The 25,002-nt window shown below is 49.3% G+C and overlaps 1 protein-coding gene across 4 annotated transcripts; it reads right to left on the reverse strand.

Moving 5' to 3' along the window:
• Positions 1 to 603: 603 nt before the first annotated feature.
• On the reverse strand, positions 604 to 24,988 carry HEATR6 (HEAT repeat containing 6). 4 transcript variants are annotated; one of them, XM_086859389.1, is made up of 23 exons: positions 24,906 to 24,988; positions 23,445 to 23,574; positions 17,551 to 17,675; positions 16,722 to 16,883; positions 14,978 to 15,085; positions 14,461 to 14,601; positions 13,262 to 13,377; positions 12,741 to 12,855; positions 12,417 to 12,518; positions 11,895 to 12,032; positions 10,759 to 11,042; positions 10,290 to 10,467; positions 9,805 to 10,011; positions 9,099 to 9,198; positions 8,548 to 8,909; positions 7,571 to 7,693; positions 6,959 to 7,045; positions 6,047 to 6,181; positions 4,894 to 5,016; positions 3,725 to 3,849; positions 2,609 to 2,705; positions 2,033 to 2,237; positions 604 to 1,619 (listed from the first exon to the last, which is right to left on the reverse strand). In XM_086859389.1, exons 6-23 carry the CDS (start codon positions 14,596 to 14,598, stop codon positions 1,069 to 1,071), a joined length of 3,186 nt encoding a protein of 1,061 aa, XP_086715515.1. In that variant the 5' UTR covers positions 14,599 to 14,601; positions 14,978 to 15,085; positions 16,722 to 16,883; positions 17,551 to 17,675; positions 23,445 to 23,574; positions 24,906 to 24,988; the 3' UTR covers positions 604 to 1,068. The 4 variants fall into 4 exon arrangements, with proteins under 4 accessions (XP_086715515.1, XP_086715516.1, XP_086715513.1 ...); XM_086859390.1 differs by having other exon boundaries at positions 24,902 to 24,961; XM_086859387.1 differs by lacking the exons at positions 16,722 to 16,883; positions 17,551 to 17,675; positions 23,445 to 23,574; positions 24,906 to 24,988 and adding an exon at positions 15,732 to 15,917.
• Between the last annotated feature and the right edge of the window lie 14 nt (positions 24,989 to 25,002).

Consider the following 25,002-nt stretch of genomic DNA (forward strand, 5'->3'; position numbering starts at 1 on the left):
GAACTGGCCCCATCCATCCCCTGAAAAAGGCTCCATGACTCCAGGAAGTTTTGGATACTCTCAGCACTTGAGGCCCGCTGAAGCGGCAAGGGTGAAAGAACAAAGCAGATGAATTTTGTATCCCCCAGAGGTTTTACAACAGGCAGGGCTTGCCCTGAGCTCTGTTCAAACATCCAGCCCGGGGTTAGGACAGAAGGCACTTAACTCTGAGAGCCCCAGAGCCCGGCTCATTCCTGGACGTGCTGATTTACCCCCAGCAACATCAGAGAGCTCAGTGCTCCCCTGGCTATCAGCAGAGTAAGCACTGAGCAAACACAGAGTAAGTAACACCAGAGGGGAGGAATGGAAGGGGACAGAACTCCAGAACCAGAAACAAATCCATGTGCTGTTAGAACATCCCTGCACCTCCCACAGATGTGCTTGGAGAGCCAAAATTCCAGCCTTGGAGAAGCTACTTTGAACTTTCTGGCTTATGCAGCACAGTACCATCCATCTGGAAATGAGGAATTTTGGATTTTTGGAAGACAGGATGAGTGGAGGCAGCAGGGAGGCACAGACCAGGTGTACAACACCGGGAACACACACAGGTAAAGGCAAAGGGTGTTTGCTCTAAGCTATTCTTCAAATATTGGCGTATTTGGGTTTATTGCAGGAACACAAGAGTGACAACATTTGCAGTGCTCTGAAAAACAAAATTCTTCCAACCCCCTGCTTTACAAACACGATTCTGGATCCTGCAGCAATAGGAACAAAATGCTTTGAGATAAGCTGAGGGAACAGGCAGCTTTATAAAACACACAGAGGAGGAAAAGGCGTTTGTTTTCCAAGTGGCGACGCTGTGACAGCAAAGTGCACAAACCAGCCCCAGGGAGGGCAACAGCAGAGTTCACCAAACACAACCTCAAAAAATAATAATATAAAAATTAAGTCCTAGAGGCATTATTAATTAAGTCTGAAATAAAGTATTTAGTATCAGCAGCAGGAAACTTTTCTTCCAGATGTCCTGTGCAAGGGAACACAGTCTGGTGCTCCCTGTGGAAGTTTTGGTCACTGAAATGGGCGTTTCCTTCAAGCTTCTGTCAGCTCCGTGGCATTGGTGTGGTTTGTCAGGACATCCTCCAGGTACAGGGACACTCTCACCCTCGCCTTGCCCTGCAGCTCCCTCTCTATCCCACTGAGATGGTCGATGGCTCCCTGCAATCCTCTCTCCCTCTCCCGCAGGTCCGTGTGCACTCCTGCCTCGTTCTCCTCCCCCGAGGACCTCAGGTACTGCAGGACATAGGGTTTGATGGCGTCCCCGTGGTCCCTGAGGCTGCCCCCGATGAGGGGCAGGTCTGTGCTCCTTGCCAGCTGCAGCAGGTGCAGCAGAGCCCGGCAGATCTGGGTCCTGAGGCTGGAGCTGTACTTGAACTCCAGGAAGTCCTCGGTGTCCTCACTCCTCTGCAGGGCCACCACCAAGGCACTCCAGATTTGGCAGAACTGCTCCGTGGAGCCGTAGCATTCCCTCCTGCTGGGGATGGACAGGGCCATGGCTGACTTGATTCGCACTTTGAAGTTCTTGCAGGACTTGACTACAGAGGAAAGGGCACTGAAAGCTTGTGTGGCCCAAGGAGCCTCTCCTGAAAGGAAAAAAAAACAACAAAAAAAACCAAAACTTTTTTGATCAGCTAAAATATGCAAAACTAAAAATGTTTCCTGAATATTTCATGGGCTGACATTGATTGAATTTATTGTGGTTTAAGTGAGAGAATCAGGGGTTATGAACTCAAATAGTAGTTAAAACAGTTAATCTCCTGAAGTTTTACAAGAGGACACTTGGCACTTATTCACACCTATAATCCCACCCTCACACTCTTTCCTTGCATCCAGCTGCACTGGCACTGGAAGGAGTCTGTTCCACTGGGAAGAGCCCTGGGACAGCAAGACTCAGCTTCATTGGCTTCCCCCCATCTTCTCCCCACTGGCACCAGAGGTGATCTGATGAGCCCCACAAGTGCCGAGGCAGCCCCGAGGCAGGGGAGCAGGCTCTCACCGAGAGGCAGGGCAGGGTTCTTGAACACGTTCCCCAGCGCGTAGCACGCGTTCCAGCGCACCTTCATGGTGGCCTCGCTGCCCACTGTGGCAATCAGGGCCTGCAGGGACTCCTTGATGGCCTCCCTGAACCTGGGGTTGGCCACGTGGCAGGGCTGCAGGAAATGGAGCACATTCCCAAGGGCACGGACAGCGTTGCTCTTCACCTGGAACACACAGAAACCTCTCAAGTTTTCGGGCTGTTGGCAGGTTTGATTTCAAGCCTGCTGAGAAATCATCTCAGAGCCAGCAAGGAGCACAGCTGGGATCACACTGTGTCTTCCTGAATGCCACCAGAAAGATCATTCTCTGCAAGTGACCACAAACCAAACCAAAACCCCTGCACTGTGGAAAAGCCCAAATTCCCTGCAACTCAAACACCATAGGAAACCTCTGAGCACCAGCCCTCAGGGAAGGATATGAGCTGCAGCTCCCCTCAAACACTGGGGCAAAGAGACCTAAAGTAACTGGTGCCCTTTTCTTTTTTTAATGCAGGAGTTAACTGCACCAACTCCACCCTCCTTCCCCTCAGCCTTACCTTGTCTCTGTCCTTGGATGCTTCCGTTGCAGACCGTAGCAATTTCAGCAGCAGGAGATCAGAAAGTTCCTCCTGGAAGCTTTGTCCCAGGGTTTCCCTGGCAGGAGAATCATCCTGTGAACACCCAGCTCGTCTGCTCCATCCCCAAAGATGTGATACCACCCCTTATAAAGGCCCATGAACAAACAACCTTCACTCTTTAGAAGGCTAATATGTAAGGCAGACCTTTCTGCATGTGACCACTATGTTTATTAATTTAAAACCAAACTATCAATGCAAGAAAGCTGGTTAGCAATGGTTAAGTCTGTAATAAAAAACAGAGGGCAAGGAATTGTCCAGTGGTAATTCTGTGGCAGGAATATATGATAACTATTTTCCTGTTAAAAATGTAACAGTAGGTTGGGCTTCCCTCAGTCTCTGGCTTGAGGAAGGGTTAAATATTTATTAATTTTACTTCTGTGTTATGTTGAAAGTAAAGGAACCATGTCATTACACCAAGCAACACACAAGAAATGGAAAAGTGAAAAGTTTTAAAGAGTCTCTCCTTAGAGTGACAGGACAAGAGGGAATAGCTTCAAACTGAGTGGGCTTAGATGAGGTATTAGAAAAAGCCCTGTGAGGGTGCCCAGAGCAGCTGTGGCTGCCCCATCCCTGGAAGTGTCCAGGGCCAGGGTGGACAGGGCTTGGAGCACCCTGGGACAGTGGAAGGTGTTCCCAGATGGATACAGGATGCTTAAACAGTGTCACACACTGGCAGAAACACAGGCAGAGGGTGGTTAAAAAGAAGGATCCAAGCCAAATTTCAGCTTTTTTTGATGTTAAGTATCACAGAATCATTTTGGTTGAAAAAACCCTTCCAGAGCATCAAGTCCCAGCTGTGCCTGATCCCCATCTTGTCCCCAGCCCAGAGCTCTGAGTGCCACACCCAGGCCTTCCTTGGACACCTGCAGGGATGGGCACTCCCAACCTCCCTGGGCAGGCCCTGCCAATGCCTGACCGCCCTTTCCATGGAGAAATTCCTCCTCATGTCCAACCTGGAGCTCTCCTGGCACAGCCTGAGGCCATGTCCTCTGGTCTGTGTCACACTTGGGGACAGGGGCAGGGTGTGCCACGTACATGTTGATGATCAGGGTGTCTGTGAGGTTGCCCAGGGACCAGGCTGCCTTGGCACGGACGTTGGGAGACTTGTCATGGAGGGAGTTCAGAATGGCATTTGCTGTGTCTGCCACAAACATCACATCCTGTCAAAGCAAAAACTGCTGCAAAGTTACAAAGTTCTCAAAACACAGGTGATTTCCTGAGTAACACAGTCTGTTTGTTCCAGGAAGAATGAGGCACCAGCTCTGATCATTTACTTTTCTAGGTGACACCTTTTAATGAGCTCATGGCGCTCTCTGCAGCTTTGCCTGACCTTTAATTAACAGTCCAAGCCTGAATGCTGACCAAGCCCACCACCCTTGGGTAGCTGTTACTGAAAAGCTTCAACAGATGATTTAATTCTATCAGTGATTTAGTTACTTTGGATTTTAACATAATTACATGGACTGCCAACCTTATACTCATCAAATCCCACTCTTAAAGTAATTGCTTTTCCAAACTCCCTGTTGAGCTGCCTGTCTAATCTTCTCTTCTATGGCACATTACATGTGTCTATGGTAAAGGATTTTCTTTCAAAGTATTTTGGAATTAAACTCCAAAGTCAGCTACTGCATTTTTTTTTTTTTTTTATTTTATTAAAATCATTCACTTAAAGGTTACATTGTAAAAACTAATCTTCCAGCTCAGCCAAGCTAAGATGATATTTGTAGAAAAAAACAGGTTTTTTTTTTCTCCAAATAAGCTTTATTTCTTAGTTTCAAGAAAAACTGAAGGCTTCACATTAAAAGCCTGTTACAATCATAGAATCCTGAAGGTTGGAAAAGACCTCAAAGATCAAGTCCAACATTAAACTCCCCAGAGCACAGTACAGCTGTTCCCTTCATCCCAGCTCCCCTTAACCTCTTGCAGCTCCTCTGTGCCAACCTAACCACTCCAGATTCCGTCCCTGAGAGCCTGGGAAGATCCTGACCTCTCTCCTTTTCCTCTCACTTCTGCTTCACCTTCCTTAAAGCTGCACTGATTCTGCTCTCACACAAAAGGCAAGAGCGGGTCTGGAGCCAGTGAGGAAAACTATAAATACACTACCGGCCAAAAGTCAAGTGAATTAATTTCAAACAAATCTATGTTCCACATTCTTATGGTTCATTACCAAATGGCTCAGAAAAAGGGACTGGGCTGGTTCTGACCTGCCTGAGGCATGGGAAGAGGATGTAGACTCCCAGGGCACGAGCAGCAGCAGCTTTCACCAGGGGGTTCTCGCTGTGGTTCAGGCCAAGCAGCAACGTGACACACAGGATCTGCTGGTCAGCCTGCAATGAGGAGCAGCAGTGGCAACAGGGGGCTGAGGAGAGCTCTGTCCCACAGGGACACACAAATTCCCTAAAAGAGCCTCTATCTGAAGGAGCTTCCACTCAAAGCATGCTCTAGATAAAATGAATTGAGCCCACCCAGGGAACAGGAATGCTTCCAGCACACAGGATCTCACTGCTGTTGGGTTAAGACCACAAAGAAAATCAAAGTATTAACTCTCACCCAAAGCAGAAGGAATGGCCCATCAGAGCTAACAGAGGATGGGTTGCTCTTGCCCTCCTTCCCTCTCTGCCCCTCATTAAGCAGGATGGGCAGGCGGGGTGAGCTCAGCCTGGGCAGGTTGTCAGTTCACCAGCCCATGACAAAAAGGTCAGAGTGGGCACTGACTTGACCCCACTTGGCCACAGGGACAGGAGAGGGGATGGGATCAAAGTACAGGGGGATGAAGTACACGCTGTACTTGGAGAATTCCAGAGATACTGCTGGACCAGCAATTCCTGGGCAAATGAGATCTGGCAGAGCACTCCCAGCAAGGGCACAGTGACACAGAAGGAGCTGCACAATGCAGGGGGGATCCACTGCCAAGGCTTTCATGTTTAAAAGCATATTTCATGTTGCAAAGGGAAAAAAACCCACATGCAAATGGGTGCAAAACATCATGCCCTGGATGTTGGCTCAGCTGGCTCTTCAAAGAATTAACCAGCAGAATAACAATCCCTCAGCCCTCCCTCATGCCATGAAATTCTTGTCCTCCATCTCCTGTGCAACACTGCCAAGGCTGGGTATTCATGGCAGGGCCAAACAGCTGCTGTGACCCACAGTTTAATTGTTCTGACAGGCTAATTACTCCCAACATTGCCCTTTCCAGCCTTCAACAGTTACAGTGTTCAGGAAGAGAAAAATACAATTTGAGAAGGTTTCTTTACTTTTGCCTGATAAGTTTTACAAGGCTTTACACTACTGTAATCTGGTGGACAAGGAGAAAGCCTCAAAAGTAAAACCACCACGTTTAAAGGTGTGTTCTCATACCTGCAGGAGGCTGAAAGCCTCTGGTAAGATAGAGGACAGGGCATCACAGGCACTTGTCTGGAGAGTGGCATGGGGGGAGTTCTGCAGAGTGCCAGGTAAAGGGCCATTTAACATCATTGTCCAGAAGGTCACAACCTGCAGGAGAAGCAGCCAGGTTCATCTTTTAAACTCAGAAATTAAGCCTAAGTTCTTGTCTTAAAGATGATCGTCATACCCTGAAATTTGAACTGCATAAAATAGCTGCAATCCCACTCCTGAATCCACACAGCTGAGTGTTTTCATTTGCCTGACAATTTACATTCACAGCAAATAACAGGAGCCTGATGCTACTGAACACATTTCCTGTCTTGTAGGCTCAAAACAGAATGCGCCAAATTTTTAAGCTTATCTTCTGTTCACAGAAGGAAGACTTAAACTCAGCTTCTGCAAACTTAGCCAACAAACAGAGAATACATTTTTCTAAATTCACACATATTGTGGTTCTGGCCACTCTCTCTGAACTTGTGACCAGCCAGAAAATGTGGCTTGGCTCTTTAACAATGCAAATTCACCAAAATTCTGAAAGTTTTATGCAGCAGTAATGACACACAAAATCAGTACTGTTCTTCCAGCTCTCTGAGCTACAGCAGACTGCAAGAGTTGGGAAGAGGAGAGGCAAAGACACAGGGTTAACATCATGTAAAAAGAAATAAAACCCAACACATCTGTCTGCAGACAAGAACAACTGCCAAATTACTGCAGGAAGTCTCCAGAAATTGTCCATACAGGTATCCATAAAGCTGCAGTCCGAGTCCCTTCCTGCTTCCCTGCAATTATTTATCTCATTATTATTTAATTATTATTTATCTTGCTGTGCCAGTGACTTTGCAGAGTCCAGGGAAGGAGCCCAGTGAGGTGGAATCTCACACTTACCACGCTGACAGGCACCCTCTGCTCGGGGGCAGTGGGGGAGTCAGGTTTGTGCTGCTGCAGGACACCCGTGCCCAGCTCCTCCAGAAGCTACAAAGAACAAAACACAAGGAGGAGGTTTTCATCAGGGATGACTCAAGGACCAGGGAACTATAGAGCCTTAACCTAGGACTCCATCTACTCACTCAGGGAACAAAAATACAGTCCAAAAAACAAAAACCAGTCCAAAACTGGTTTGGACTGTTCTGTTCCTGCTAGTACTGAAATTATGAGGAAATTACTTTCCTACATAAGGTCTCCAGCAAGCACAGCATAACAGACTACTGCACAAAGAGGTCACAGAGTCCAGTCCCTGCAGCTGATGCTCAGTCAGGGAAGGACCAGTGTTGTAGTCCTTGCATTTCCCAGGCTTCCTGGTGACTCAGCAGAGCAACAAAATTCTGCTGAGACTTCAAGAGTGGAAGCAGAAGGTGCACTCTCAAAGTGTCAGGGTACTGCATTTCTACATCACACACACAGATGCTCTGAATATTCATCCCCACTCATCTGCATTTGCAAAGCATACAGACAAAACTGACTTGGTAAAACAACGTTGAGGTGTCCTCCTGCTCTTACTTTGGCTCCATGAAGCTGGATGGATGGATCCATTTCTTCCATGCATCTGCAAGCCACTTCTCCAAGTTCTAGGAAATAGCTCTGAGCCATAGGGAAATAACCTTTCACAAGAAGAGCCAACACCTGAACAAAGACAAAAGAAATTCCATTCAGCACTTCTTCCTTCTGTCTACCCAAAATACCCCAACTACACACTGAAATGATGTTAATGGGCTAATCAACCCTGGCACCATATACTGAACTCTGATGTAACAGATACACCTTGCAGCACAACTTCTGGAATACTAGAGATGATTAAAAGCCTCTCTGTTCCATTATCTTGTTCAAAGAAGAGCCACAGAAGCACTATCAGGTAGCAAGACCATGAATTATTTACTGCAAGTCAGGGCTCCTGTAGCCAAAAAAACTAAGAGCAAGACATTCTGTACCTCCTGTAACACTGCTGCTGCCTCTTCTGAAGCTGGATTTAACAAATATTTAACAAATATTTCCAGAAAGAGTGAAACTTCTTGGGATGCATGTTACAAAATCTTACCCTTTGCTGTGGCTACATGAATTAAGACAGAGCTAAGCCTCAGCATCCACAGGTACTCCTTGAGTCACTCCACTGCTCCTTGCAGACTGTTCTCTGACTGCAGGGCTCTTTCCCACTGTTTTCCATCAAAACTTTAATTTAGATTCTGTATGGAGGAGTTTGCATGAGGAAGACTCACAGTCTGCCAGCACACACCCCCAAAAGATATTGAAAAAATACTGAAGATAAATTATCACAGGCAGATGAACTTGCTGCAGCAGGTTTGCAGTGGGACAGCCATGCTGTGGCCATGGAATCAAAACGTTTGAGTCACAGCAGCTCAGTCCCACTGCACCAGCAAAGGCCTCAGCCTGAATCTCCCTGAGAAAGATGGGAGCAGAGGGAATCCACAAGTGAGGGAGGCAGCTGGATGTGAGCCAAGCTCCCTGTGAGTGTCTCCCACCTGCAGGGCCTCCAGCCGCAGGGGACATGGCTCGTAGACACTGGCCAGGGACGGGAAGTTGGCGTCGCTGTCGGAGCAGGAATCCTCCCTGGGCAGGGCGATGATGGAGACACACAGGCAGAGCAGCCAGCAGGGCTCTGGAGGGGCACACCCTGCTGGATTGTCCAGAGGGCTTTCCCCTGCCCAGGGCAGTGCTTTCCTCCACTGCTCACAGGAGCTGAAGCGCCGAGGGGTTGCGCTGCCGCTGCTGTTCAGCCCTGAGGAGCTGGGCTGCTGCAGAAGCAGCTGCACCTCTGGCAAAGGGGCCTGGACAGAAACTATTGCCCCCAACAATGTGAGGCTGGAAACTCGAACATTAACATCTGCAAGAGACAAAGCAGGGAGAAGAAAAAGCAAATAAAACTCCATCAGAACCTCACTGATGGCCCAGCATCCTCCCTCAGCAGTTTTCAGACAAGATAGATTGTTATTTATAAACATCCACTGCTACTGAATTATGAATTTATGGAGCACAGAGGAGGGGAGGAATACTACAGAGAGAGAATGCAAACCTTTGTGAGAGATGTAGGGCTTGATCTGGTTCCACACCCTGGTTAGCAGCCCAGGTTTCAATCGGCTGTAGGGTGCATTGGAAACCAAGTTTGCAAGGCACTGAAACACAGAGAAAGGTGCTGGTTACAATGTCAGCCTGCCTCCAACAAGTTTGTTTTTACATTTGGAATTTAGGTCACTCAGCTCATTATCTGAGGGCACCTGAAAAAAACCACCTCAATTATCTGCTGTGTGAACACTGGATACAAACTTGGCTCCTAAGAACAAGGATTTAACTACTGTGATGTGGCACAAAGACCAAGGAATTTTAATAGCCCATGGAAGGATTTGTCAATTTGGATTCCAGTTTTAAAGTCAATGTGAGTCTTCAGAATAATTTTATAGGTTCACTCAGCTCCAAAAACTAAAAAAATGCAGAAAAAAGAGAATTGTGCTGAAAAGAAACCCCAAGACTCTGGATGGAACTCTGAGGAACCTGGTCAAAGGTTCGTGGCCCTATTAAAGTAATCTTTAAGGTCCCTTCCAACCCAACCCAAACCATCCTGTGATTCCATGATTCTGCAGGATGTCAATGAAATCCTGGGAGATGACAAAGGTCTGTTTCTCACCACCACCAACTCACTCCTCAACAGCAATTCTGTGCAATCTTTCTTCAGGACTCAATCTAGAGAGCAGTGCCAGCCCTTGGGAGCACATTGCAGGTACCTTGACTATCTGTGTCAGTGTCTGAGAGGAGGACTCTGCCACCAGGGCCAGCAGCAGGCAGCGGTGCAGCTCCCGGATACTGGAAGCAATGGTGACAGAGAAGGGAGTAAAAGCTCTCTTGTGGTCACTGGCATCTTCAGCCACAGAGAGGAACTGCTTGGAACCTTCCAGGAAGGCTGAGAGGACTTGAAGAGCACAGGCACGTGTCTGAAATGATAAAACATTTGTGGTACCTTTTAACGCCTCCTTTGAGCAGGTGGAGAATTTTAAAATGCATTAAATCCTCTCCAGAAAGAGAAAATTCATCTCCAACTATCTTTTTTTCATAGCTTTAAGCAACACATGAACCAATCTTTTGTTTCCTTAGCCAATACTTCCTATTTATTTCTTGGGCAGTAGCCAAACACTTACTGAAGCCCAGAGAAGACAACTCCTAAGATTAATAGGGGAAACCAGAACAATTTTTGTTCTCAGAAGTGCCTCACCTTTGGAGAAGGGTCCTTTAGAGCAATAGTCATCAGGGACACAGACTGGGGGCTGCCAATACCAGGGGCATCAGGAACAAATGCTGACCAGTAGCCATAAAGAACTCTCTTTTCTATTGACTTTATAGTGGAGAGGAAACAGGCCAGAGCCCCTTGGCGAACATTGGCTTGGTAAGACCTTAAACACAAATGAAAAGATTAATGAAAACAGCAGGAACAAGGGATGGACTCCACCTCTTTCATGTGTATTAATCACTGGCTGTGAGAGGAAATCTTTTAGACCAAGAACAGGAAGAGGAAGAACAAATTTACTTCCAAACCAACATGAATTACTGCCTTCCAATTTTCTTGTATCATCTCATAAATCAAAATGGAAAGTGATTTCCTCAGCGGTTTTGATTAAGAACAAAGGATCACGTGGAAGTGTTGTATGGCCCCATGTTTTTATGTTTATGTGCACAACAATCACCTCACTTTGCTCTGTATTCCACCTTCGGTGTCGGAATACTCGGACTCACTGCTGCTGATGAGTTTCCAGCCCGTGGGATGTGAAGACAGGGGATCCTTCCCAGCACACACATCCGATGCACGAGGCCGAGGATCTGCACCAGGGCTGTTCTGCACATCCCCCAAGTGCAATTTCAGCATGTCAGCTCCCAGCACTGACTCATTTCCTGCATCCCCTGAATCTTCTCTTCCTTCTTCCCCAAACTCTCCCTTCTTTTGTTTCCCTTTGCACTTTTTTCTTCGGCTCTAAGACAAAAAATTGATTTTTCTTAGTCAATACTTAACAAATACGTAAATGCAGCTACATGTCTCTGCAATACTCTACACACAGAAACAGTCACTCTTTAGCATCTGAGTTTTTAAGTTCTGCTAATTAGTAGCAACAGTCACAAAATTTCAGTAATACCTTGGTATAGCCTCAAAAACTAAGCTTTGGCTTCTTCATCAGTAAAACAAAATACATCCAAGAAAACTTTTAGCTAAAAATCGTATTTCACACAAAAGTGATTAAAGAACAACGCTAAATACTTCTGCAGTCCTTTTAGATTTACAGGAGGTAACACTAACTAACCTTTCTTTTCACCATCTAAAGAGAAACAAGTCAACATGACTAGATAACTATTTTCTCTAATGTCTTTCATATAATCAGTAATCCAAAGTATTTACAGAGTTAAAAAATAACCTGTAGAAGGATTAAGTAGAACAGATGAGGCAAGAAATCAGTCTTAAATGAACTTGACTTCCCTAAGAAAGAGTCAAACAATTGTGCAAGTGTTAGGAGAGAAAACGTGACTTATAAAATCAAAAGCTTTGGTGAGTTTGCACACATCAAACCGGTGCTTGCAGGCCAGGAATTCTTGGCTATGGATGAATAATTGTTGCACAAAGCTTAACTGAGGAAAGCCAAACCCTGCAGAGCCATTTGTTCGTGCCACCTGAGTTCCCAAAGCAATTTTACTCAGTGCAGAATTTATAACCAACACCTTTGAAGCAAAGAATTAAATGTACATGCTCAGGTCATGAAGAGTCACCAATATCACGACAGGTAAGACACAATCACAACAAACAGGCTGGAGAATCAGGAGCAGCCCAGCTTACCCCTGTCTGCTTAGAGGTGGCTGGTTCTGACTGCTCCTGCTTGACAGGTGACCTTTTATCATACTGGGGTAAGGGAGCAGGGTACAGGGCTGTGGGCACCTCTATGCTCAGTCCTGGTAGCCCATGGAACATGCATTTCTGCAACAGGAACACAAATGTTAGCATTCTGTCCCTTTCTCATGCACAGATTTACTGTTATTCACTCGGGTGAATTCATGAAAGTTCAGTTGTGCTCCTTCCCCCAGGTCCTGCCTCTCCCATGTAGAAGGCTATGCAACTAAAATCCATCTTTGTCTAGAAGGATTTCAAGTAGGTCCAAAAATCCCCAAGCCTCCCATCTTCCTCTCACATTCTGCTGTGGGAAGTGCAGTGAAGATGCTGTGAGAGAAGCTCAGTATTTTGTATCTCACACTCCATTTCCCCCCACACTCAGGCTTCTCTGCTCCCTCTTGCTCATCTTCCACTGTTTCCCTGGAACCTCACAGTTTCTGCCTCTTTCTCCAGGGAGATTTAAGGATTTACCTTTAACACTGCCAGAAGAGCTCCAATTTGGTCAGTTTGCATCAGTTTCATCTTCCCACCATTGAGAAGCGACTGAACACCTTTCAGTGCACTTTGCAGTAACTGAAAACAAAAGAATTACTTACTTTTCCTTCCCAAAATGCTGAAGGTTTGCAGCTTTCAAGCAGCTTTCTAGGCAATTACAGTTTTGCTCAACTGAGACAGTAATTTGATAAATTATAGACTATTAAAGCAAAACCTTAATTGACAACATTCCAAATTCCATATATTCCAGCAGCACAATCTCCTAATTAGAGTATTTTAGACAATTAGACCCACACTTACCATGCAAAAAGTGATGTCATCCACATCAGCAGTTTTTGAAGACTGCAGAACACTTAGGAAAGTTTGAAAACAGACACTTCTATAGGACTCATCCAGGTATGGCTGTCCAGGGACACTAAAATTAGAGCAGGAGACACGAGGTTGGTTTGCAGTCTGTCCACAGGTTCATAAAGTTACACAAAGTCCCACTCAAGCCCTCTGCTGGCCTGCAGAGCCCCAGATGATGGATGGATGGATGGCTGACTGAAAGGGGCCAGCTCTACCATACAGAGGACAAAAGGAAACTTTCTGCATGAAAAACAAGACAGCACAACAGCTTTTCTTCCCTAAACTTATCCCTGCAACATTATTTGCTGGAATAATGATGTTGGATAATGATGCTGGAACGAGAGTTTATGGTTTTATGCACAAGTATCTTGGAACACTAAAGCTCTGAATTTCAAATTCATGCACCTACACCTTGCTGGCCCTGTGCTGGCAGAGGTACACATTCTAACCCACCTGACAAGGCTTGTACACACCTGAGACACAGGTTTGCCATGCTGCGCACAGCCGCTCTCCTGAGCTCCACGTCTGGCTGGGCAGGGTCACTGAACTGCAGCAGGAGCCCAGCCTTACCCAGAAGATCTGGGAGATACTGAAAACAAACCACCAAAAGTCATTAGGGCTCAGTGCTCCTCCCTCAGCCTCCTGGGTCCTGTGTTTGGGGGCTAAACACCGTGGGAGGTGGCTGGACACCAGGTGACCACCAAAACTGCTCCTCAGATGGGCAGGGAGAGAAAATAGAAGGAAGGGCTCATGAGTTGAGACAAGGACAAGGAGAGGTCATTCACTAATAAGCATCATGGGCAGAGAAGGCCTGACTAAGTGAAATTAGTTGAATTTATTACCAATCAAAAACCAAAGCACAATAATGACAAGTAAAACAAACCCTAAAAATTCTCAGCTGCAATTTCAGATTCCAGAGACAGATTTAGGTTTATGAAAAACAGCATGAAAACCTTAATTCCATAAGTCCTCTTATTTTGTATTAAGAAAGGACAAGAGTTGAGCACAGTTGAGCTGAGTCCCAGTTTATGCTCTCCTCCCAGACATGAAGCTAAGCTAGGCACAACTGCTGCACCAAACTGCTACCACTACACAGCCTACAAGCCCACACAAGCTGGCAGCTCCCAAACTGTGAGCATCACCACCCCATGCTCAGCCCAACAGCAGAGACTGCTTTGCAAGCTGCCACGAGCTGGTGACAGCAGGAGGATTCAGCATTTCAAACACTGTCAGCTGCAGCAACAAGGAGCTTCACACAGGATTGATACCCGAGAGCCTCTGCTTTGAAACAGCGCCGAGCTAAAGCCCTGGTCTGGTTACAGGATGGATTTCAGCATTCTCAGTGGAGCCTGTGGAGTTATGTGCAAGCTGAAGCTCCCCGTGGTCCTCCTGCTGGTCTGCAAGCTATGCCTGTGCCCTTAGTTAATGGTGATCCCTACAGCTGCAGCCTGCAGGTACAGAGTATTCCACATGGGAGTAATAATTATTTATAAATACAACTGAAATTCAATTTTCCTATAAATATCAGCCACTATTTAAATGGGATCTAATCTTAGCATGAAAGGTAACACAATTTGAGAACTTTTTTATTTTTTCTGCCAGGAGAAAAAAATAAAGTAGAAACAGCAGTGGTGCAAATATTTTTGTTGTTTCTCTCTGTTTGTAAACTCACCTTCTGACACTTGGGTCCATTATTGTAAACAAGAGCTGCTAAGGCTTGAAGAATTTCAACATGTGTCCAGGAGCTGCACTGCCTCAGAGCAGAGATGCAGTAGGAGAGAAGGAAATTCAAGTTCTGCTCATCAACCATCACCTGTCATAACAGAAAAGGTCAACATAAACATCATTTTGTACTGCTGCAGTCAGTAAACCCAGATAAACTGGTCACAGATTCAGGTGATCTGGCTGTTAAAATCACATACCATCAGAGAGCACACCTGACAAGAAATGGATAAATGTACAAGTGTCCTAAAACCAAGACTATTTCCCATGGTGAATCACTTCTGACTGAGAGGTGGTTTTATGAGGAACCATGCTAAAACCAGAGCAGAGCCTCAGCTACCCAAAAACAAGTAATACAATGAAAATCCAAGAAACTCTGCCTGAAAGTTGGCTCCACAGCCCTGGTAAAAGATAGAGTTCCTCTGGCTTATTGAGGGACAGGAGAGACATGGCCAAACTCTTCCTACCTGATACCTGTTGAGTAAGTGATGGATAAGCTGACAGACTTTGCTGACAAGATGTTCTTGATCAAGGGAAACCAACTGACAGGCTTGGACAAGCACAGCACAAACATCCTGGAAGGCAAAGCCTGAGTTTATTATTTAGGAACTACAAAGACAATAATAATGGCTCAAGAAAAATACCAAGATAGATCAAAGAACAGAAGAGCACTGTTCAAAAACCAATTCACTCCAAAGTGCAAAGTAAGCCTGCTTTGGAAATAAAATGAAGACAAAGCTGTGTAATAATGAAGTACTGTGTGTTGCCAATTAAGCAGCGTCCCTACTGATCACCTAGCGTGCTCAGCTTTGAAGGGCTTACTTTAAGGCTTAAAAAATTACTATTTTTCCAATATCAGACTATGAAAATTGCCTGGGGACACAGTCCCACCTATTGCTGTCAGCCACCGTATCTCCACGGGCAGCTCTTGTGCACGGGGCAGGAGAGCTCAGAGTCACCCAGGGGCCGGAAAAGGGCCCGGGGGTGGGCAGAGGAGCGCGGGAGGTGTGCGGGACCATCCCGTCCGCAGCGGGGAACGCGCGGTGGAACCTGGGGCTCCTGCCTGGGGACACGGGGGTGGCACAGCGGGGAAACCCCCCTCGATGGCCCCACACGTGCGCTGCGAGACGGGCCCACCCGCGGCCGAGGCCGCCTCGTCCTCCTCCCCACGCGGACACATCCCCGGACTCCCCTCGGTGCCGGTGCCCCACCCCGCGGTACCTGCGGGCCGGGCGCGGCCGCGGGCTCGGGCCCGCAGCTCTCCGAGATGAGCTGGTCGAAGAGCAGGTGCAGCTCCGTGCGGCGGCTGCCGTCGGGCCGGGCCCGCAGCGCGCCGAGCCGCGCCAGGCAGCGCCGCAGCGACCCGGCCGGGCCCGGCTCCGCCGCCGCCATGGCCGCGCCCCGCCCCGCCCCGCCGGCAGCCACAGCCCTTCCGGGGCGGCCGCGGCTACGGCGGCCCGGCGGGGCCAGCGCCGCTGAGGGCCGGGCAGAGCCCGCGGCAGGGGGCGGTGCCCGCCCGCCTGTGGCATTGCCCGGACAGGGAACAACAGCGGGTGTTCAACCGCGGAGTCACCGGACTGGGAAAGCCCCTCGAGACCGAGCCGTGCCACCAGGTGCCACGTCCGCCCGGCATTTAAATCCCCTCAGGGACGGGGACCGCGCCTGTTCCATGAAGATATTTTCCCGGTGTCCGATCTGAACCTGTGGTGGCGCGGAGGATGCGATGGCTGTAACCCAAAAGCAGGGCTGCTGCTGTCCCACGGCCCTGTCCCAGCTCTGCCCGTAGCCCGTTCAGGCCAAACACAGGACGCTCTGCCATCGTACAGCTCTGGGGACACCGGGACCAGCGGCTGTGGACAGGAACCCGCTCCCCTTAAGGGATCCCGCTGGGATCTGCACCTCACCAGCATTAACATCTCGCTGAGGGGTAACATCAGATTAACAGCTGGGCTCCCACCGTTCCCTGTGGACGGGATCCGGGGAGAGCAGCCAGGGACTGGAAAGCCCTGTGTGATGGGGACACTCACTCCAATGGGGCTCGGCCAAGTGTTCCTGCCTCGCCGCACACGGACTGCTGCCAACAGCGGATCCACATCACCTGGGAGGGAACAGGGGGCTCCAGGGCCAGGACACTGCCTTTTCCTTTCATGTCACATCAAGGCAAAGCCTTACCTCTGGTTTACCCTCCTTTCATTTCCTTATCACACTTACCGTCCCAAGAAAAGTACGTTCTGTGCCACCAGTGCTGTGGCCTTACTGTCCTTCTGTGCCCTGGGCTGGTTCTGGGAATTGCTTTGCTCCTTCCCTTTATCGTGCCATTTATCCTCTGCTGTTTGTTCCCTCAAAGTCCCTAAAGGCATCTGAGGCAGTGTCCTAGGGTGACAGAGAAACACAGTGCAGAGACAGCCCCAGGCATGTTATTATTGTGCAGGGATGATATTCATAGAATGACAGAATATCCTGAGTTGGAAGGGACCCACAAGGATCATCAGAGTCCTGAGAGATTTTATTGAGCTCTGTGCCAGCCCAGCCCGGACATTGCTCCAGGGGGAGCAGCTGCTGAGAGCCTGTGAGTGCTGTGGGAGGCAGTGTGGAAAAGTGATGTGGCCACCTTCACTACCGAGTTGAGATTTCAAACCCAGGAATGTCTGCGTTGCCTTCCCAACTTCTCTACTATGCATAAATTCTTACCAAACTCACACTCGAGGACCTTTTTCAGTTTTGTTTCTTTTGTCACCATTTTATTTTGTGGTTTATTATTTTAAAAACTTCTTAATACATATTTAAAGCTCTTTCTTCTTTTCCTCCTTTGTTGTTTTTTTTTTTTAATGGTGCTGAAATGAGCATTCTGACAGTAGCCCCTGCTTTGTTAGGCCCAAATAAATCCATGACTGACAGTGTCCTGTGAGTTGTAAAGTGACAACACCAGCTGAGAGCTGGGTAAGGACACTGTGGGTTTGGGGAATAACTCCACTGAAGCCAGTGATGTTACACCAAAACACATTTTGCCAGTGCTTGGCAATATTCCGGGTTTACTCACCCCTCCAGATCCCCCAACTGCAGCATTCAGCAGTGGCCAGCAGGGAAAACAGCACAAGTCCTCCACTGTTAAACGTGTGCTGCTACTATCATGCAAATCCATCTGGTTCAGCAGCTCTAAGCAGACTTCAAAGGACAGAGAAGTCATTAGAATCACAGTTCAAAGAAAAAAGTGAGCAGCTGGTCTAGGCCATCTGGTAGGGGACATAAAATGGTCTCTTTCTTCTCCAGTCAGTCTATGAAATTTTCATTACTTGTAGGAACATCTTCCAACATTAACCAACATCATATTGTTAAAAACATAAGTCTTAATAAATCATCAGAACTGATGTCTTAGGGAAGCAAGGAAGCTGCAGTCTGCTGGGGTCTTCCCTCTGCAGTAAGACACCAGGCTGCAATTACAATTTTAAGTGGATATTTTCAAAGCAAATTAGTGGGAATTAGATTCCTCAGCTCCTTCGAAGGCCTCAGGGAAGAATGTGGACAAGGTGGTTTCCCTAGGCTGCAGAGGAATCTCCTTTTCTATTGATTTCAGGAGCCACTTCTGGCTTAAAATGTGGCGAAAGTGTCTTCCCTGTGCTGCATGCTTGGGCTACATCCGTAGCTGGGATGGGAGTCCACCCCAGGACACCTGAGCCCCAGAAAGAACAGGGGATATTTAAACAACACCCCAAATCCCTGTACCCCCAGCAGACACCCCATCCAAGAGGAATTTCAGCTCTGGTGAGGTGAGCAGAGCTCAGCAGAATCCCTGCATTAGCTGCTGTAATCTCAGGGTCCCCTGGAGCTCCTGGAAATTGATATTCCTGTTGAATATATGGATGACTTCCTTGAAATTCAGGCAAGTGGTTTGAAAATGCAGGAATAGTGACATCTGCCACGGGGAAGCCAAACTGAACAGGAGCCACAGGAGAGCTCCAGGATGTGGCAGGGACCTGCTGAGCCTGAAAACAGTGACCTGGGGCTGCTGCAGCTCTCCTGGCCTCCTCCTTGCCTCTCCCTCACCAGCTGTGTCCTTTCTCCAAAAGGACAAACTGGAGAGTTCATTTCAATCTGATCCCTCTGGGAGCACAACTGGCCCAAAACTCAGCAGGCAATTTCAAGGGTTTCAAGCCCAGACTTTCCAAGATGCCTGTTTTCATTAATTCTGCCTTTACTCCTCTTTTCTGTGACGGTCCAAATTAGTACTGACTTTTCACTTCCTACCAGCAGGATTTCAAAGCACATGGGAAACACCTGAATGTAGAAAAATCCCAATCTGAGGTATCCCAGGGAGCTCCAGGGGTACCCACAAAGGTGCATACACCTGGCATCCCGTCTCTGGCAAGGGGATTCAGCCGGTGCCTCTGCCCACACCAGCTCCACATTTCCCTCTCCAAAGGTATGCACAAATTCAGGCCTGGTGCTTGGCTGGGTGTCTCCCACTGCCTTCCTGGCTGTTTTCCCAAGCTTTGGGCCAGCTGACAGGACAAACAGCACTGGCTCCAGCCTTGTTTGCCACTGAACAACAGACACAAATGCTTGAAATACTTTCCTAATCTCATTTTCTCATGCAAACAACTTCTGGGATATCAGGGATGTTAATCCAAGACAGCAGCAGAGATGGGACATGCAATGTGGTGAGCAAAGAACCCAGCCAGGAAGCATTCACAGCCCCTGAAGCCTCCCCACATTGCTCCATCAGAGGAAGGTGCTCTGTGCTCACACCCACCCCAGCCTGGCCCCCACACCTGGGTGCAGGTGCCCTGCTGACTTGGGCAGTGAGGGCAATTCCCTCCTGCAATGAGGGCCATGGAAATTCCTTACACATGGAAACATCCATGGCCTGGGGTCACCAACCCTCCTGGGAAGGGGGCTGAGGATTGTAAAGCAGCTCCTCCTGGAAGGATTGCTGGCTTTACTCAACTGTGTGCTGGGACTGCAGTTGAATCTGGTGAGATCTTGGAAGCCCTGCTACTGCCTTCCCCTTGCACTTCTCTCCTGGGCTTATCTCCCCAGAGCTGGCAGAGGCCAAGATGTTTCCATGTCTGCCTTCCCCAGGAGATGCTGGGGACCTGGGGGACACCACTGAAGCCTGGCTGGTGGCAGCACAACCTCCAAACACCTCCCCGTCTGTACAAAATAGTGCAGACCTGCTTTTTTAGTTTACACCCAGATCTGTTTTCATCGGTTGTGTGTTTACAGAAGAGAGGCATTCAATTAAAACAGAAAAACGACTTGCCCAACCTGTGAGGGGTGCAGAAGCAGGGGCTGCCATCATTACTGGGGGGCTGGATCCCCAGGAAGCTCCAGGAGCCCTTGGGAAGCAGCTGCCAGTGGAGCAGGGACCACGGGACCCAGAGCCGCAGTGACCTGCTGGGAGCTGGAGCACACTCTGCTAGCACCCTGCCAGGGATGCACACCAAACATGAGCTAATCCGGACAAAAATAGGAGTGAAATCATAATTCAGATGCATAATTCATGTGCATAATTTTTCTTGCTGTATATTCTCCCGGGATGTATTCTAGAAACTGCTTTCTTTCCCCTCCCTTCCCTGCTCCCGTCCTTCCAAAAAGTGCCGTAGATGCAAATCATTGAAGGCAGCAAGAGGTAGTAGCTTTGCTGGGTTACTAAATAAATGCTAAATTTGTCTGAATTTCTAGCCTACATCTTGGCAAGTGATGCAGATTGAAGCTGGTGTAGAGACATGCAGCCTTGTGATAATCACAGGATTTTAATTACTTTCATTGTGAGCCCTGGCTACTGATTGTATCTACACAGAAAACTGTAACAGTTTGCACTTGCAAATGCTAAAAATGTTAAACAATAATGGCAATTAAGCGATAATTATAGTTATTTTGAAGCAAGGATTGTAGTTAAGACTCCAAGAAGACATCCCAAACGAGCAGGAAGCATTGCCCTGTTTACTGCACAGGCTTCAAGCTGCTTTTTCTACTATGTGAGACCCACCAGATTTAATTGCTTAATGATTTTCTATAAAATATTTAAGCACCACAGTATCTTTAGCCAGCCCAAGCTCTGCCTGAACTGCATGTCAGTCTTACTGAGAACAAGAGACAGTGTCCAAGCCCTGGTCTGGCACCCGCTTGCTGAGTCACCCAAAGCTTTTCTTCTGCTGATGACAGCACAGGAAAGCTCCAGGGGCTCCCCACCAGCACCCCGGGGTGGGCAGGGTGGGCACCCTTCTGGAAAAGGTCGTATGGGTGCCATCCCTCAGTCTCCCTGCAAGCTGCTGAGAGGGAGCCCATGCAACGCGGGTCAGCATTTCTTCCACCTGGGCTGAGCCACAGAAGAGCAGATGCTTTTGGCCAGGTCACTTTGAACCCTCTGAAAAAGCAAGACTTTGAAACCGAGCTTTAGGAAGAGGTTGTGTCCTTGTCGGAGCATTCTGGGCTTTCCTCAACAACAACAAAGGCATTTATTTTTTTCCAGAGCCATGTTCTGGGCCGGGTGCCAGCCGGCTGTGTGCAGGCTGCGGCGAGGCCCAGCCTGGCTCCGTGTCAGCCCCCGGCCTTCCCCGCCGGAGCGGCCCCAGCAGCCGGGCAGGCAGCAGGCGAGCAGCGGGAATCTGCACAAGATCACACCCCAAACCTGTAATCAAACCCCGCAGGGAGAGGGAGCTCTGGAAGAAGGGATTTCCATCCCTCTGACTCAGCTTAGGCAGCACGGGGCTATAGCTGGGGTCACACACGCCTGGCTCCACCTGCCAGTAAACCCCGGGGAAGCCTTTCTGCAGTGCCCTGCTCACCCCGGCCAGGGTAAGACGTGGGAAAACCTCTTCCCGAGGGCCTGAGTGCAGCGTGGCAGGCAGTGGGAGCACACGTCCAGCTCTGCAGATTCCAGCCCCGACGAGGTTGTGTGGGACTGGGCTGCAGGAACAAAGGGCGTCTTTCACTGGCTCATCCCTCACAGGGCCGCCGAGGCAAATTCCTGGGATGCTTTTATGGGCTGCTACCAATGCACAGGCAGAGCTGGGTTCCCAACAACCTCCTCCCCCTGAAAGCGCTTCATTCACACCCTGGCTGGAAGGACGTGAAAGAAAGGCCAAGCACATGGTTAAATGCAAGGGGGCCCGAATGCAGGGGGGTCAGAGCACTCCCCAGGAGCCCCCTGCCCCGGGCTGGGAGCGAGGGCACAGAGTCCAGGGGTCTGGACAAGCAGCCGAGCTGCAGCCAGGCTGCTCCGCAACAGCCATAAATCATGGGAGAGGCGTGAGCAAGGGAGGGAACAAAGGACATGGAGAGATGCCATGGCATCTGGCAGGGAAGGACCGCGGCAGCTGCACCAGAGGATGGCGTCTGAGGAAAGCCTCTGAGTCAGCCCAAGAGGGTCCCGGCCCCAGGGACAAGAGCTGGCCATGCTCTGCCTCTCCCCAGCCCACCCCTGTCAGCATGGGGCATGTGGGGAGAGGGGACACAGGGATGACCCTCCCTCACCCATGGCCCCACAGCATTCCCGGGATGCCTCTCCAGTACTGCCCGGGCCCAGTGCTGATTTTTCCATCAGGCTACAAGGAGCTCTTGGTTTTGAGTCCCCAGCACTAGGATGGAATGACGTGGCCTGCAAAGGCCACTACAGCAGCCTGATTCCACAGCAGGGAACATGCTGCACCAAGACTCAATAAAGCTGGTCCTCAAGCTTAACCCAGGGCCAAATCCTGCTGAGCAGCAGAGCAGAGCCTGGGGCTGCCCCAGGGGAAGGGACAGGGACTGGAGTGGGGTCTTCTTACCCCCTGTTCTGGGTACTGAGCCCAGCGGTGCTCAGAGCACCTGCCACAGCTACCAGAAGGGCTGGCCTGATGATAAGCAGTTATTTGTCTCGTTGGTAATGAGTTATTACTCAGCCTCAGCTAGATACTGCCTTAAGCAAGGTAACATCTGATCGTCTTTTAATAAACACAGTTGGCTCCTGCAAGGCTCCGGCAGCTCCTGTATCTAGAAAGTGCTCCAAGACACATGGCTTCTGCACAGACGGAGCTGCTGTGAGTCACTGTCTGGGAAAGGGTGTCAGGATCCTTGCTCAATAAAATAGAACAAAGGAGGGAAACTTTGGGTGGGCAGGGATGGCACAGCCCTGCTTCCTTCCCTGTGTGCCACTGTCCTCAGGATTTACCCGGCAGAGGCTGCAAGTGAGATAAAAATGATTTCCATGTTCTCTCCCAGCACCACCACCACCTGCAAAAGTACTGGGAGAAGGAACAGGTCCGTTGGGTACTGGGTTTTCCAGCCACATGCTCTGCTTCCACGTGCCTGGAGCACAACACTGCAATGGCAATACTGCAGGCTGCTTGGGAGAGGACAGCCCTGACCTGCAGCCTGGGTGTTCCCACAGGAGCAACTTGCAACTCCCAGGCCTGCGCTGCCACTTGTCCCTTTCTAGAGTCCCAGGTGGTAACAGAGAAAGGGAAGAACATTGCGCCAGGCAGGGAGCAAGGCTGCCTGCTGCTGGACTGACACCTTCTCCCATGGCTTTACACAATGCTCACTGCAAAGAGTGAATCCCAGGCAGTGTTTAGTAGTGATACTCACGGAGCACAGCTGCCCAAGCCCAGCCCCTCTGCTCTCCAGTGCCACACAGCCCTGCTTTTGTAAGGCACTTCCACATCTGGAAGAAATACTCACCCTGAGGAATTGAATGACTTGGCTGGTAAGAGAGAAAACAATGTGACACTCGCCAGCCACCAACTGCACCGTTGCCTGCAGCAAATGCACATCTGCAAGCACATCTGCAGCCAGAGCCCACAGCAGCAGCCTCGGACTCCCCTGCACCCAGGCACTTTCTGAGAACTTGTGAGGCAGGACAACATAAACTGAGTTTACATTTCAATGGCAATTTTTCCCAAACACATCTGGAAGCAGTTTCTTTCTCCAGATAATCTCCTTGCAGATACATACCTTCCACTCCGTGTCCCAGATCCAGATGTTTCCAAACAGCTTGAAACTGAGCAGCCATCCTGAGAATGCCATTGGTTCCTCCAGCATGGAAACAGTTAATGCCCTGAGGCATCATCCAGGACACCTGTGCCTGGTGGAAACCGGAGACAAAGTGGAGCCAGCAATGGAAAAAGTCTAAGCCAAGGGCCTTGTCAGCTGCTGGGGAGCAGGAGGGGAGGGAAGTGGGACACAGTTCCATGTTCAAACCACCCTCTGCTCTCAGATGTGTAGAGGGAAGCACTGTTCAAATTTAGGCAGTTTGTGTTTTCCAGGGGCTCAGGGCTACAAGGAAAATGGTTTAGGGGAAAGACTGCTCTGTTTCACTGCCCAGTTCCAGAAGATGTGAGCAACAGCTCCTCTTCCTCAGCCTGAAGCAGGTCTCCTGCTGCCAGTGACATATCCAAAGAAGCACCAAGGCCACTTTGTACTTGTGTAAGTTCCAGGGCACACCATCCCCCCAGCCCTGGCAGGGCCTCCCCATCTCACCAGAGACTGATTTCCAGCAGTATCCAGCCCCTGGACACCTGGATGGAATGAGGGCTTTCCAGATGAAAGTCAGGCTGGAGAAGTGTTTCACCTGAAGTTTGGATCAGGAGCCTCCTGTACTGCAGCTGGGGTTCAGGATCCAGATTCCCTGCCTTTTGCTTTGTTTGAAGGCCCTGTGCACATTTCCTTGGAGCCACAGTATTAACCCAGCCCAAGCCAGGCCTGGAACGCAGAGCCCCAGCACAGCTCAGCTAGAGCTCAAGCCCAGCAATTCCACTTCCAGCTAAAAGGCTGGGACTACCAAGAAAAGAGCATTACTGCCAGTTCCCCTAAAGTAGAAACCACCCCTGCTCCGGGGCACTGGCAGGTGCGGGTTGGAGCAGATGGCCTGTGTGTAACAGCCGTGCTGCTGCCTGGAGCGGCTCGGCTGAGTCACGCTGCTCACGCTGGTGTTACTGTGCCACAGCAGAGCTGTTACACTGCTGCACTTGGGAAGAGCCCACAGCTTTTCCAAAATATCACCGAGGCCGCAACCCCAAATTTAGGTTGCATCGGGAGCAAGATAACAAGCTGAGGGGGTTGTTTAAGGGTAAGCCCACAGCCCCCGCACTGCGAGAGGCACTAAACACATCAGATTCAGCTCTCAGCTTTCTCTAGCACAGGCAAGAGGCCTGAAGGGAAAACCTGCATTCCTGGGAAGCAGGAAGACACCTTCCTGTGCAGGCAGCTGCTGTATCACCCCGTGGCTGCCTCAAGCCATTAAGGTCAGCTCCAAGCTATTCAGATCCAGGTTATTTGACACAGAGCATCCCTCAGGGTGCAGCAGGACACAATTCCCTCAATCCCTCCTCCCTGGCTCAGCCTTTCAGCTGAGCTGGAGGTCAGCACCAGCACAGAGGGACCACCTAAGCTCCTCCAGTCGTCTCCCTGACCTGCCTTCTTTGGGTCATCAGCATCTTCCAGGGCAGAGAAATCACTGCTCACCCTCTCTGGACAAGGACAGGCTTTGCTCAGGAAAGCTGGTAAGGAAGAA

This window comes from Cyanistes caeruleus, chromosome 21, assembly GCF_971803275.1.
Source record: "Cyanistes caeruleus chromosome 21, bCyaCae1.hap1.1, whole genome shotgun sequence".
Classification (NCBI taxonomy): Eukaryota; Metazoa; Chordata; class Aves; order Passeriformes; family Paridae; genus Cyanistes; species Cyanistes caeruleus.